The sequence below is a fragment of the Oncorhynchus clarkii genome, chromosome 19, assembly GCF_045791955.1.
Source record: "Oncorhynchus clarkii lewisi isolate Uvic-CL-2024 chromosome 19, UVic_Ocla_1.0, whole genome shotgun sequence".
NCBI classification, from domain to species: Eukaryota; Metazoa; Chordata; class Actinopteri; order Salmoniformes; family Salmonidae; genus Oncorhynchus; species Oncorhynchus clarkii.
The window spans coordinates 882,653-897,652 of record NC_092165.1 but is presented as its reverse complement, the minus strand read 5'-3'; the positions used below and the strand labels follow the sequence as shown (position 1 = coordinate 897,652).

The 15,000-nt window shown below is 46.8% G+C and overlaps 1 protein-coding gene across 1 annotated transcript in view; it reads right to left on the bottom strand.

Annotated features, from left to right (window-relative positions):
• The window catches only part of LOC139375500 (LIM and calponin homology domains-containing protein 1-like), a 78,421-nt gene that overhangs the window by 43,049 nt on the left and 20,372 nt on the right, over positions 1–15,000 (bottom strand). The window contains 6 exon segments of the mRNA XM_071117331.1: positions 6,227–6,487; positions 6,717–6,986; positions 7,633–7,968; positions 11,750–12,001; positions 12,457–12,646; positions 13,651–13,721. Coding sequence (XP_070973432.1) covers positions 6,227–6,487; positions 6,717–6,986; positions 7,633–7,968; positions 11,750–12,001; positions 12,457–12,646; positions 13,651–13,721 — 1,380 coding nt within the window.

Here is a 15,000-nt window from a genome sequence, read left to right as displayed (position 1 = left end):
GCAGGAACTAATGGGGATCCATAATAAACCCCAGGAAGAGTAGCTGCTGCCTTGGCAGGAACTAATGGGGATCCATAATAAACCCCAGGAAGAGTAGCTGCTGCCGTGGCAGGAACTAATGGGGATCCATAATAAACCCCAGGAAGAATAGCTGCTGCCGTGGCAGGAACTAATGGGGATCCATAATAAACCCCAGGAAGAGTAGCTGCTGCCTTGGCAGGAACTAATGGGGATCCATAATAAACCCACAGGAAGAGTAGCTGCTGCCTTGGTAAGAACTAATGGGGATCCATAATAAACCCCAGGAAGAGTAGCTGCTGCCTTGGCAGGAACTAATGGGGATCCATAATAAACCCCAGGAAGAGTAGCTGCTGCCTTGGCAGGAACTAATGGGGATCCATAATAAACCCCAGGAAGAGTAGCTGCTGCCTTGGCAGGAACTAATGGGGATACATAATAAACCCCAGGAAGAGTAGCTGCTGCCTTGGCAGGAACTAATGGGGATCCATAATAAACCCCCAGGAAGAGTAGCTGCTGCCTTGGCAGGAACTAATGGGGATCCACAATAAACCCCAGGAAGAGTAGCTGCTGCCTTGGCAGGAACTAATGGGGATCCATAATAAACCCCCAGGAAGAGTAGCTGCTGCCTTGGCAGGAACTAATGGGGATCCATAATAAACCCCAGGAAGAGTAGCTGCTGCCTTGGCAGGAACTAATGGGGATCCATAATAAACCCCAGGACGAGAAGCTGCTGCCGTGGCAGGAACTAATGGGGATCCATAATAAACCCCAGGAAGAATAGCTGCTGCCGTGGCAGGAACTAATGGGGATCCATAATAAACCCCAGGAAGAGTAGCTGCTGCCTTGGCAGGAACTAATGGGGATCCATAATAAACCCACAGGAAGAGTAGCTGCTGCCTTGGTAAGAACTAATGGGGATCCATAATAAACCCCAGGAAGAGTAGCTGCTGCCTTGGCAGGAACTAATGGGGATCCATAATAAACCCCAGGAAGAGTAGCTGCTGCCTTGGCAGGAACTAATGGGGATCCATAATAAACCCCAGGAAGAGTAGCTGCTGCCTTGGCAGGAACTAATGGGGATACATAATAAACCCCAGGAAGAGTAGCTGCTGCCTTGGCAGGAACTAATGGGGATCCATAATATACCCCCAGGAAGAGTAGCTGCTGCCTTGGCAGGAACTAATGGGGATCCACAATAAACCCCAGGAAGAGTAGCTGCTGCCTTGGCAGGAACTAATGGGGATCCATAATAAACCCCAGGAAGAGTAGCTGCTGCCTTGGCAGGAACTAATGGGGATCCATAATAAACCCCAGGAAGAGTAGCTGCTGCCTTGGCAGGAACTAATGGGGATCCATAATAAACCCCAGGACGAGAAGCTGCTGCCTTGGCAGGAACTAATGGGGATCCATAATAAACCCCCAGGAAGAGTAGCTGCTGCCTTGGCAGGAACTAATGGGGATCCATAATAAACCCCAGGAAGAGTAGCTGCTGCCTTGGCAGGAACTAATGGGGATCCATATTAAACCCCCAGGAAGAGTAGCTGCTGCCTTGGCAGGAACTAATGGGGATCCATAATAAACCCCAGGAAGAGTAGCTGCTGCCGTGGCAGGAACTAATGGAGATCCATAATAAACCTCAGGAAGAGTTGCTGCTGCCTTGGCAGGAACTAATGGGGATCCATAATAAACCCCAGGAAGAGTAGCTGCTGCCGTGGCAGGAACTAATGGGGATCCATAATAAACCCCAGGAAGAGTAGCTGCTGCCTTGGCAGGAACTAATGGGGATCCATAATAAACCCCAGGAAGAGTAGCTGCTGCCTTGGCAGGAACTAATGGGGATCCATATTAAACCCCCAGGAAGAGTAGCTGCTGCCTTGGTAGGAACTAATAGGGATCCATAATAAACCCCAGGAAGAGTAGCTGCTGCCTTGGCAGGAACTAATGGGGATCCATAATAAACCCCAGGAAGAGTAGCTGCTGCCTTGGCAGGAACTAATGGGGATCCATAATAAACCCCAGGAAGAGTAGCTGCTGCCTTGGCAGGAACTAATGGGGTCCATATTAAATATAAATACATGACATCACTGGATTAGGTTGCACATCAATTCATCTTGAGTCATTTCTGCTTGGATATGTTAGATAAAACAACATATTTATTGAATAGCCTACCATCTCAGTAGGCAATTACACAGTCTAAACCAATGGTAATGACTTTAGTAGGAAGGTTATTCCTACGTGATGCCGCAGAAAACAATTGGAGACCAAATCACGGGCTCGTTCTACCAGGGGACAATGTTACAGGGGACAATGTTACAGGCACCAGTTCTACCAGGGGACAATGTTACAGGGGACAATGTTACAGGCACCAGTTCTACCAGGGGACAATGTTACAGGCACCAGTTCTACCAGGGGACAATGTTACAGGCACCAGTTCTACCAGGAGACAATGTTACAGGCAGCAGTTCTACCAGGGGACAATGTTACAGGCACCAGTTCTACCAGGAGACAATGTTACAGGCACCAGTTCTACCAGGGGACAATGTTACAGGCACCAGTTCTACCAGGAGACAATGTTACAAAAATCAAATCAAATCAAATCAAATGTATTTGTCACATACACAGATGTTAATGCGAGTGTAGCGAAATGCTTGTGCTTCTAGTTCCGACAGTGGACAATGTTACTGGCACCAGTTCTACCAGGAGACAATGTTACAGGCACCAGTTCTACCAGGAGACAATGTTACAGGCACCAGTTCTACCAGGAGACAATGTTACAGGCACCAGTTCTACCAGGGGACAATGTTACAGTGGACAATGTTACAGGCACCAGTTCTACCAGGAGACAATGTTACAGTGGACAATGTTACTGGCACCAGTTCTACCAGGGGACAATGTTACAGGCACCAGTTCTACCAGGGGACAATGTTACAGGGGACAATGTTACAGGCACCAGTTCTACCAGGAGACAATGTTACAGTGGACAATGTTACTGGCACCAGTTCTACCAGGGGACAATGTTACAGGCACCAGTTCTACCAGGGGACAATGTTACAGGGGACAATGTTACAGGCACCAGTTCTACCAGGGGACAATGTTACAGGGGACAATGTTACAGGCACCAGTTCTACCAGGGGACAATGTTACAGGGGACAATGTTACTGGCACCAGTTCTACCAGGGGACAATGTTACAGGCACCAGTTCTACCAGGGGACAATGTTACAGGGGACAATGTTACAGGCACCAGTTCTACCAGGGGACAATGTTACAGGCACCAGTTCTACCAGATTCGACAACATTTTTAAAAAGAGTACCAGAGTACCCACTGATGTAGCCAGGGCCAGTCCAGTCCAGCGCCACAGCCAGACACACCCAGGCCTAGCAGAACAGAGCAAGCAGCACAGTCCTTAGCATTACAACCCACCACTACCCACAACGACCCATTTGGCCCTGGATCTAGCCTGGGCCAAATGGATCCCATTGGATCTAGCCTGGTTCTGTTCTAGGCTGGTTCTAGTCTGGTTCTAGCCTGGTTCTGTTCTAGTCTGGTTCTGTTCTAGTCTGGTTCTAGTCTGGTTCTGTTCTAGTCTGGTTCTAGTCTGGTTCTAGCCTAGTCTGGTTCTAGTCTGGTACTAGTCTGGTACTCTTCGAGTCTGGTTCTAGTCTGGTTCTAGCCTAGTCTGGTTCTAGTCTGGTACTAGTCTGGTTATAAAGCCTCTCTTGAAAAAGCCAAACCTTGACCCAGAAAATATAAAAAACTATCGGCCTATATCAAATCTTCCATTACTCTCAAATTTTTGGGAAAAGGCTCACTGCCTTCCTGAAGACAAACAATGTATACGAAATGCTTCAGTCTGGTTTTAGACCCCATCATAGCACTGAGACTGCACTTGTGAAGGTGGTAAATTACCTTTTAATGGCGTCAGACCGAGGCTCTGCATCTGTCCTCGTGCTCCTAGACCTTAGTGCTGCTTTTGATACCATCGATCACCACATTCTTTAGGAGAGATTGGAAACCCAAATTGGTCTACACGGACAAGTTCTGGCCTGGTTTAGATCTTATCTGTCGGAAAGATATCAGTTTGTCTCTGTGAATGGTTTGTCCTCTGACAAATCAACTGTAAATTTCGGTGTTCCTCAAGGTTCCATTTTAGGACCACTATTGTTTTCACTATATATTTTACCTCTTGGGGATGTCATTCGAAAACATAATATTAACTTTCACTGCTATGCGGATGACACACAGCTGTACATTTCAATGAAACATGGTGAAGCCCCAAAATTGCCCTCACTAGAAGCATGTGTTTCAGACATAAGGAAGTGGATGGCTGCAAACTTTCTACTTTTAAACTCGGACAAAACAGAGATGCTTGTTCTAGGTCCCAAGAAACAAAGAGATCTTCTGTTGAATCTGACAATTAACCTTAATGGTTGTACAGTCGTCTCAAATAAAACTGTGAAGGACCTCGGCGTTACTCTGGACCCTGATCTCTCTTTTGAAGAACATATCAAGACCATTTCAAGGACAGCTTTTTTCCATCTACGTAACATTGCAAAAATCAGAAACTTTCTGTCCAAAAATGATGCAGAAAAATTTATCCATGCTTTTGTCACTTCTAGGTTAGACTACTGCAAAGCTCTACTTTCCGGCTACCCGGATAAAGCACTAAATAAACTTCAGTTAGTGCTAAATACGGCTGCTAGAATCCTGACTAGAACCAAAAAATAAGTCTCCGTACGCTACGGTCACAAGACGCAGGCCTCCTAATTGTCCCTAGAATTTCTAAGCAAACAGCTGGAGGCAGGGCTTTCTCCTATAGAGCTCCATTTTTATGGAATGATCTGCCTACCCATGTAAGAGACGCAAACTCGGGCCTCAACCTTTAAGTCTTTACTGAAGACTCATCTCTTCAGTGGGTCATATAATTGAGTGTAGTCTGGCCCAGGAGTGGGAAGGTGAACGGAAAGGCTCTGGAGCAACGAACCGCCCTTGCTGTCTCTGCCTGGCCGGTTCCCCTCTTTCCACTGGGATTCTCTGCCTCTAACCCTATTACAGGGGCTGAGTCACTGGCTTACTAGGGCTCTTTCATACCGTCCCTAGGAGGGGTGCGTCACTTGAGTGGGTTGAGTCACTGATGTGATCTTCCTGTCTGGGTTGGCGCCCCCCCTAGGGTTGTGCCGTGGTGGAGATCTTTGTGGGCTATACTCGGCCTTGTCTCATGATGGCAAGTTGGTGGCTGAAGATATCACTGTGGTGTGGTGTGGGGGCTGTGCTTTGGCAAAGTGGGTGGGGTTATATCCTTCCTGTTTGGCCCTGTCCGGGGGTGTCCTCAGATGAGGCCACAGTGTCTCCTGCCCCTCCTGTCTCAGCCTCCAGTATTTATGCTGCTGTAGTTTATGTGTCGGTGGGCTAGGGTCAGTTTGTTATATCTGGAGTACTTCTCCTGTCCTATTCGGTGTCCTGTGTGAATTTAAGTGTGCTCTCTCTAATTTTCTCTTTTTCTCTTTCTTTCTCTCTCTCGGAGGACCCGAGCCCTAGGATCATGCCTCAGGACTACCTGACATGATGACTCCTTGCTGTCCCCAGTCCACCTGGCCGTGCTGCTGCTCCAGTTTCAACTGTTCTGCCTTATTATTATTGGACCATGCTGGTCATTTATGAACATTTGAACATCTTGGCCATGTTCTGTTATAATCTCCACCCGGCACAGCCAGAAGAGGACTGGCCACCCCACATAGCCTGGTTCCTCTCTAGGTTTCTTCCTAGGTTTTGGCCTTTCTAGGGAGTTTTTCCTAGCCACCGTGCTTCTACACCTGCATTGCTTGCTGTTTGGGGTTTTAGGCTGGGTTTCTGTACAGCACTTTGAGATATCAGCTGATGTACGAAGGGCTATATAAATAAATTTGATTTGATTTGATTTTGATTTGGTTCTGGTCTGGTTCTAGTCTGGTACTAGTCTGGTACTAGTCTGGTTCTAGTCTGGTTCTAGTCTGATTGTAGCCTGGTTGGTTCTAACCTAAGGTGAGTTAAACCAGGCTTCCGTTTGTAGCAAGCATGTTACTTTGTAAGTAGTCTGGTTCAACCCAGTTCAGCCAAGCCCAGAACAAGATCACACCAGTTTAGACCAGCTCAAACCAGTTCAGACCAGATCAGACCAGTTCAAACCAGATCAGGCCGGATGCAGCATGTCCTGTTCAGGGTTGTACCTATCCTGCTGCTCGGAGAGCTGGGAGCCCAGCGCGATGATAGGCATGGCAACGGTTGCCTTGGCCAGCAGTCGCCGTAACAACTGAGACTCCTCCCCTTCCCGGGAAGAGCTGATTGGCTGTTCCTCCAGCTCTGTCACGCCGCCAAAGGTCACAACCTTAGAACAACCTTGCATTGACCCCGTCGCCATAGAGATGATGTCAGGGGTTCCGGAACCTTTCTCCAGACATGCCTGACACACAGGGGAGGGGCTAGACTCACTACACACACACACACACACACACACACACACACACACACTAGGACACTTTTTTCTCTCTCAGCAAACAGCAAGGTTTTCCTGGTTACGGTTGCTAAGCTAAAAACTCTCCTGACCCCATCCATGTGTGTGTGTGTGTGTGTGTGTGTGTGTGTGTGTGTGTGTGTGTGTGTGTGTGTGTGCGTGCGTGCGTGCGTGAATGTGTGTGTGTGTGTGTGTGTTTTAGACACCTGGGTTCAGACATCTTGAGTCTCTCCCATTTCTCCAGATCTGACTGGGTGATGGAGGCATGGACGAAGCTCATTGGTCCGTCTCTGTGAGATGGGCGTGACCTATTATGGCCCCTCCTTCTAGCGAGGTCATCTTTCGTCTTATTGGGTAATGGGACCTTAACACCTCTACCCTCCTCCTCCTCCTCCTCCTCTTCCTCTCGCTGGGAGGCTGGGCTAAGGAAGGGGTTGTCTCTGCGTGTGATGATGTCACACACTGCCTCTTTCGCACTAACCAATCACAGAGGAATACGCAGCAGCAACAACACACACGCAGAAACACAAACACACAGGGTGCGCAGAAAACACGGCATTGGAACGCACATTCACATGACCACAACAACAGCCAATGAGGAGAGAGAACAGGAAGGAAGGAGTCTGATGTCATAAACAGGAAGTCAAAGTAAGAAAGGAGAAACAGTATGAAAGAAATTCCACTCTCTATCCCCCACTCTCTCTCCCCCCTTCACTCCCTCCTCTCTCTCTCGCCCACTCTCTCTCCCTCTCTCTCTCCGTCTCTCTCTCTCCTCACCTCCCTCCCCCTCCCTCTCTCTCTCCTTACCTGCTTCCCCCCTCTCCCCCTCTCTTTTCCTCCATCCATCCCTCCCTCTACTCCTTCCCACCTTGGTCCCTCCGTCCCCTCTCTCTCTCTGTCCCTCCCTCCCTCCCTCTCTCTCTCTCTCTCTCTCTCTGTCCCTCCCTCCCCTTCCTCCCTCCCTCCCTCTCTCTCTCTGTCCCTCCCTCCCCTTCCTCCCTCCCTCCCTCTCTCTGTCCCTCCCTCCCTCCCGTTCCTCTCTCTCCCTCCCTCCTCTCTTCCTCTCTCCCTCCCCTACCTCCCTCTCTCCCTACTACCCCTCCTCCCCTTCCCCTCCATAACCTTGTCTCCAGCTCCATCCTGTCCATCAGAGCAGTGTGTGAGGCTCGTCTGATGTCCTCCCAGAGTTCTCTGTCCCGTAGACTGCAGGCAGGTGGGGGGACGTACTGGTACACTCTGGGAGCAGTGGGGGGGCGTGGGGCGCGTCGGGAGGCCAGGTCATCTCTACGGACGTCAGGAACCCTCCTCACCCCTCCTCCCCCCTCTTCACCCTCTGCCTCACCCTCAGAGTCAGAGTCCCACGCAGCCTTCTGGTTGGTCAGGAAGTCATTATGGCGACGCAGGATGATGTCAGGGGATGGTGACTTAACTTCCTGTTGCTCCAGACGGGGCGCCGGTCTGGAGACGGGGTTGGCATAGCAACATTACAACTCCCATGATGCCATGCTGTGCGAAGTCCGTGCTGTTAGTGTCCGTCCAACACACACACACACACAGCATTACACACGAACACACACACACAGCTCAAACACAGCCATTCTATTCAGCTCCACACATCATCCTCCATCCATTCCAGTAACAGATAGTTCTAGTTAAAGACCATCCATTCCAGTAACAGATAGTTCTAGTTAAAGACCATCCATTCCAGTAACAGATAGTTCTAGTTAAAGACCATCCATTCCAGTAACAGATAGTTCTAGTTAAAGACCATCCATTCCATTCCAGTAACAGATAGTTCTAGTTAAAGACCATCCAATCCAGTAACAGTTAGTTCTAGTTAAAGACCATCCATTCCAGTAACAGATAGTTCTAGTTAAAGACCATCCATTCCAGTAACAGATAGTTATAGTTAAAGACCACCCATTCCATTCCAGTAACAGTTAGTTCTAGTTAAAGACCATCCATTCCAGTAACAGATAGTTCTAGTTAAAGACCATCCATTCCAGTAACAGATAGTTATAGTTAAAGACCATCCATTCCAGTAACAGATAGTTCTAGTTAAAGACAATCCATTCCAGTAACAGATAGTTCTAGTTAAAGACCATCCATTCCAGTAACAGTTAGTTCTAGTTAAAGACCATCCATTCCAGTAACAGATAGTTCTAGTTAAAGACCATCCATTCCATTCCAGTAACAGATAGTTCTAGTTAAAGACCATCCATTCCAGTAACAGATAGTTCTAGTTAAAGACCATCCATTCCAGTAACAGTTAGTTCTAGTTAAAGACCATCCATTCCAGTAACAGATAGTTCTAGTTAAAGACCATCCATTCCAGTAACAGTTAGTTCTAGTTAAAGACCATCCATTCCAGTAACAGATAGTTCTAGTTAAAGACCATCCATTCCATTCCAGTAACAGATAGTTCTAGTTAAAGACCATCCATTCCAGTAACAGATAGTTATAGTTAAAGACCATCCATTCCATTAATAGATAGTTCTAGTTAAAGACCATCCATTCCAGTAACAGATAGTTCTAGTTAAAGACCATCCATTCCAGTAACAGTTAGTTCTAGTTAAAGACCATCCATTCCAATAACAGATAGTTCTAGTTAAAGACCATCCATTCCAGTAACAGATAGTTCTAGTTAAAGACCATCCATTCCAGTAACAGATAGTTCTAGTTAAAGACCATCCATTCCAGTAACAGTTAGTTCTAGTTAAAGACCACCCATTCCAGTAACAGATAGTTCTAGTTAAAGACCATCCATTCCAGTAACAGTTAGTTCTAGTTAAAGACCATCCATTCCAGTAACAGATAGTTCTAGTTAAAGACCATCCATTCCAGTAACAGATAGTTCTAGTTAAAGACCATCCATTCCAGTAACAGATAGTTCTGGTTAAAGACCATCCATTCCAGTAACAGTTAGTTCTAGTTAAAGACCATCCATTCCAGTAACAGATAGTTCTAGTTAAAGACCATCCATTCCAATAACAGATAGTTCTAGTTAAAGACCATCCATTCCAGTAACAGATAGTTATAGTTAAAGACCATCCATTCCAGTAACAGATAGTTCTAGTTAAAGACCATCCATTCCAGTAACAGTTAGTTCTAGTTAAAGACCATCCATTCCAATAACAGATAGTTCTAGTTAAAGACCATCCATTCCAGTAACAGATAGTTCTAGTTAAAGACCATCCATTCCAGTAACAGATAGTTCTAGTTAAAGACCATCCATTCCATTCCAGTAACAGATAGTTCTAGTTAAAGACCATCCATTCCATTCCAGTAACAGTTAGTTCTAGTTAAAGACCATCCATTCCAGTAACAGTTAGTTCTAGTTAAAGACCATCCATTCCAGTAACAGATAGTTCTAGTTAAAGACCATCCATTCCAGTAACAGATAGTTCTAGTTAAAGACCATCCATTCCAGTAACAGATAGTTCTAGTTAAAGACCATCCATTCCATTCCAGTAACAGATAGTTCTAGTTAAAGACCTTCCATTCCATTCCAGTAACAGTTAGTTCTAGTTAAAGACCATCCATTCCAATAACAGATAGTTCTAGTTAAAGACCATCCATTCCAGTAACAGTTAGTTCTAGTTAAAGACCATCCATTCCAGTAACAGATAGTTCTAGTTAAAGACCATCCATTCCATTCCAGTAACAGTTAGTTCTAGTTAAAGACCATCCATTCCATTCCAGTAACAGTTAGTTCTAGTTAAAGACCATCCATTCCAGTAACAGATAGTTCTAGTTAAAGACCATCCATTCCAGTAACAGATAGTTCTAGTTAAAGACCATCCATTCCATTCCACTAACAGTTAGTTGTAGTTAAAGACCATCCATTCCAGTAACAGTTAGTTCTAGTTAAAGACCATCCATTCCAGTAACAGTTAGTTCTAGTTAAAGACCATCCATTCCATTCCAGTAACATATAGTTCTAGTTAAAGACCATCCATTCCAGTAACAGATAGTTCTAGTTAAAGACCATTCATTCCAGTAACAGATAGTTCTAGTTAAAGACCATCCATTCCAGTAACAGATAGTTCTAGTTAAAGACCATCCATTCCATTCCAGTAACAGATAGTTCTAGTTAAAGACCATCCATTCCAGTAACAGATAGTTCTAGTTAAAGACCATCCATTCCAGTAACAGTTAGTTCTAGTTAAAGACCATCCATTCCAGTAACAGATAGTTCTAGTTAAAGACCATCCATTCCAGTAACAGTTAGTTCTAGTTAAAGACCATCCATTCCAGTAACAGATAGTTCTAGTTAAAGACCATCCATTCCAGTAACAGATAGTTCTAGTTAAAGACCATCCATTCCAGTAACAGATAGTTCTAGTTAAAGACCATCCATTCCAGTAACAGATAGTTCTAGTTAAAGACCATCCATTCCAGTAACAGATAGTTCTAGTTAAAGACCATCCATTCCAGTAACAGATAGTTCTAGTTAAAGACCATCCATTCCATTCCAGTAACAGTTAGTTCTAGTTAAAGACCATCCATTCCAGTAACAGATAGTTCTAGTTAAAGACCATCCATTCCATTCCAGTAACAGATAGTTCTAGTTAAAGACCATCCATTCCAGTAACAGATAGTTCTAGTTAAAGACCATCCATTCCATTCCAGTAACAGATAGTTCTAGTTAAAGACCATCCATTCCAGTAACAGATAGTTCTAGTTAAAGACCATCCATTCCAGTAACAGATAGTTCTGGTTAAAGACCACAACAGACAGCAGCCAATGACAGCTCTCCTAGCTTCCCACATGACTAATCACATTAGTCAGAGAAACAAAGCACCAAAAGCACAGTGATGTCACAGCTTAGACCACATTCCATAGGCCGACCACAGTGATGTCACAGCATAGACCACACGCCATAGGCCGACCACAGTGATGTCACAGCATAGACCACACACCATAGGCCGACCACAGTGATGTCACAGCATAGACCACACGCCATGGGCCGACCACAGTGATGTCACAGCATAGACCACACACCATAGGCCGACCACAGTGATGTCACAGCATAGACCACACGCCATAGGCCGACCACAGTGATGTCACAGCATAGACCACACGTCATAGGCCGACCACAGTGATGTCACAGCATAGACCACACGCCATAGGCCGACCACAGTGATGTCACAGCATAGACCACACGCCATAGGCCGACCACAGCGATGTCACAGCTTAGGCCACACGCCATAGGCCGACACGCCACATGCCTGCTGACCTGCCGTAGCGAATCACAGCGGGCAGAACTTTAATCCCCGCCTTCTCCAGCCTCTGCAGCCGCCGATGTTCTTCTACTTCCCGTTTCAACACTTCCTCTTCCTGCCCAAGACCCCCCTCTTCCTCTTTAGGCTCCTCCCCATCTGGGGCCCATGTGACTGTCTTGTAGTTTCTGGAGCGGGGCCCTGGTGGTCTCTTAAAGGGACCTCCCCCCTCCCCCCCTCCTCCCTCCTCTAAGATGGGCTGAGGGAGACTGGGAGGAGAAGGAGGGAAGGGAAGGGAGAGAGGGGAAGGGAAGGGAAGGGCGGGAGAGAGGGAGTGTAGGAGGGAGGGGAAGGAGGGAGGAGGGAGGGAGTTAGGGTGTAAGGAGCAGGAGGGAAGGGAGCGAGGGAGGGAAGGAGGGGAGGGAAGGAGGGAAGGAGGGAGGGGAAGGAGGGAAGGGAAGGAGGGAGAGAAGGAGGGGAGGGGAAGCAGGGAAGGGAAGGAGGGAAGGAGGGAGGGGAAGGAGGGAGGGGAAGGAGGGAAGGGAAGGAGGGAGGGGAAGGGGAGGGATCTTTAATAAGAGCATGTGTGTCTGTGTACGTCCCCTTGTGTGTGTGTGTCTGTGTGTGTGTGTGTGTATGTGTACCTGTGTGTGTGTATGTGTACCTACCTGTGTGTGTGTGTGTGTATGTGTACCTACCTGTGTGTGTGTATGTGTGTGTGTACCTGCCGTGCTCTCCATCCTGGGGCCGTGATCTGCGTCTGGCGGTGGGAACGTAGGCAGAGACGTTCTGATTGGGCAGGAACTGGTTAAAGGGAACAAAGGTCCGTGATTCACCGGCCGACGTACGACGAGCTAACATGTCATCACGACGGACATCTGCCTTCCTGTTGGGGGCATCGCCGTCTGAGTCAACTGATGGAGGGGATAGAGAGAGACGAGAGGGAGGGAGAGACGAGAGGGAGGGAGACGAGAGGGAGGGAGAGAGAGACGAGAGGGAGGGAGAGAGAGACGAGAGGGAGGGAGAGAGAGACGAGAGGGAGGGAGAGATGAGAGGGAGGGAGAGACGAGAGGGAGGGAGGGAGACGAGAGGGAGGGAGAGACGAGAGGGAGGGAAACGAGAGGGAGGGAGAGACGAGAGGGAGGGAGAGAGAGACAAGAGGGAGGGAGAGAGAGACGAGAGGGAGGGAGAGACGAGAGGGAGGGAGAGACGAGAGGGAGGGAGAGACGAGAGGGAGGGAGACGAGAGGGAGGGAGACGAGAGGGAGGGAGAGAGAGATGAGAGGGAGGGAGAGAGAGACGAGAGGGAGGGAGAGAGAGACGAGAGGGAGGGAGAGACGAGAGGGAGGGAGAGACGAGAGGGAGGGAAACGAGAGGGAGGGAGAGACGAGAGGGAGGGAAACGAGAGGGAGGGAAACGAGAGGGAGGGAGAGAGAGACGAGAGGGAGGGAGAGAGAGACAAGAGGGAGGGAGAGAGAGACGAGAGGGAGGGAGAGACGAGAGGGAGGGAGAGAAAGACGAGAGGGAGAGAGAGAGAGACGAGAGGGAGGGAGAGAAAGACGAGGGAAAGAGGGAGAGAGAGAGGGAAAGAGACGAGAGGGAAAGAGAGAGACGAGAGGGAAAGAGGGAGAGAGAGAGGGAAAGAGGGAGAGAGAGAGAGCATCATTAAAGGATCTAGCAGTAACATAAAAACTGTGTGTCTGCCATCATAGGAACCTTACCATCACTGTTGTGTGTGTGGTGTGTGTGTGTGTGTGTGTGTGTGTGTGTGTGTGGTGTGGTGTGTGTGTATGTGTGGGTGTGTCTTCGTAGGAACCTTACCATCACTGTTGTGTGTGTGGTGTGTGTGTGTGTGTGTGTGTGTGGTGTGGTGTGTGTGTGTGTGTGTGTGTGTGTGTGTGTCTTCGTAGGAACCTTACCATCACTGTTGCCATGGATGATGACATCGGGGGAGGGGCTAGTCTGGGAGCGCGAGCCAAAAGAATCCAGGCTGTCAATCAAATCAAACTTTATTTAAAGGACATTATCTGAGTTTCAGCTGTGTCTCAGAGTAATAAAGAACATTATCTGAGTTTCAGCTGTGTCTCAGAGTAATAAAGAACATTATCTGAGTTTCAGCTGTGTCTCAGAGTAATAAAGGACATTATCTGAGTTTCAGCTGTGTCTCAGAGTAATAAAGAACATTATCTGAGTTTCAGCTGTGTCTCAGAGTAATAAAGAACATTATCTGAGTTTCAGTCTCACTTTAACTTCTTGATTCTACTTGAGACGCATGTCTCAAGTAGGCACCTGGAAATGCAAATGCGCTACGCTAAATGCTAAATGTACTCGTTTAAACTCAAACCTTGATCAAAATTCACAAGCAGGGTATTGAATTAAAGCTACACTCGTTGTGAACCTAGCCAACAAGTCAGATTTTTAAAATGCTTTTCGGCGAAAGCATGAGAAGGTATTATCTGATAGCACGCACCACCTGAAAATGCCTGAATGCGACGTAAACAAAGACTCTGCTTATCCGACGCAGCACAAAACGCAGAAATAAAATATAAAACATTCATTACCTTTGACGAGCTTCTTTCTTGGCACTCCTATATGCCCCATAAACATCACTATTGGGTCTTTTTTTCGTTTAAATCGGTCCATATATACCCAAAATAGCTTTCTATGGAAGCTGTGTCATTCAGAAAAAAACATTGTTTTTTAACGCTGCATCATTTTTTTAAATTCAAAAAGTCGACGATAAACTTTCACAAAACACTTCGAAATCCTTTTGTAATCCAACTTTAGGTATTAGTAAACGTTTATAATCTATCAAAATGATTACAGGGCGATGTATATTCAATAGTTCCTCGTCTGCAAATCAATGGCTGCCATTGTCCACATTTACAGCGTCCTGGTGGAGACTGGAAGAAACGGATGCCAGATACTTGGATTTTCCAACAAAAAATTCAATTGAAAATGACGACAATGGCGACATCGTGTGGAATTTGTATGAATTGCATGCAGGTCGATATTAAATTTTGTCCTCTTTTAACAACCCATGAAAGTAACTTATGGAAATTATTTTTAGCTTTCAGAGAGCAGTTTTTCTTGCGTTTTTCAATGAAACACACGATCTGTTATAGTCACAGCCGTGATTTAACCAGTTTTAGAAACTTCAGAGTGTTTTCTATCCACACATACTAATCATATGCATATACTATATTCCTGGCATGAGTAGCAGGACGCTGAAAAGTTGCGCGATTTTTAACAGAATGTTCGAAAAAGGA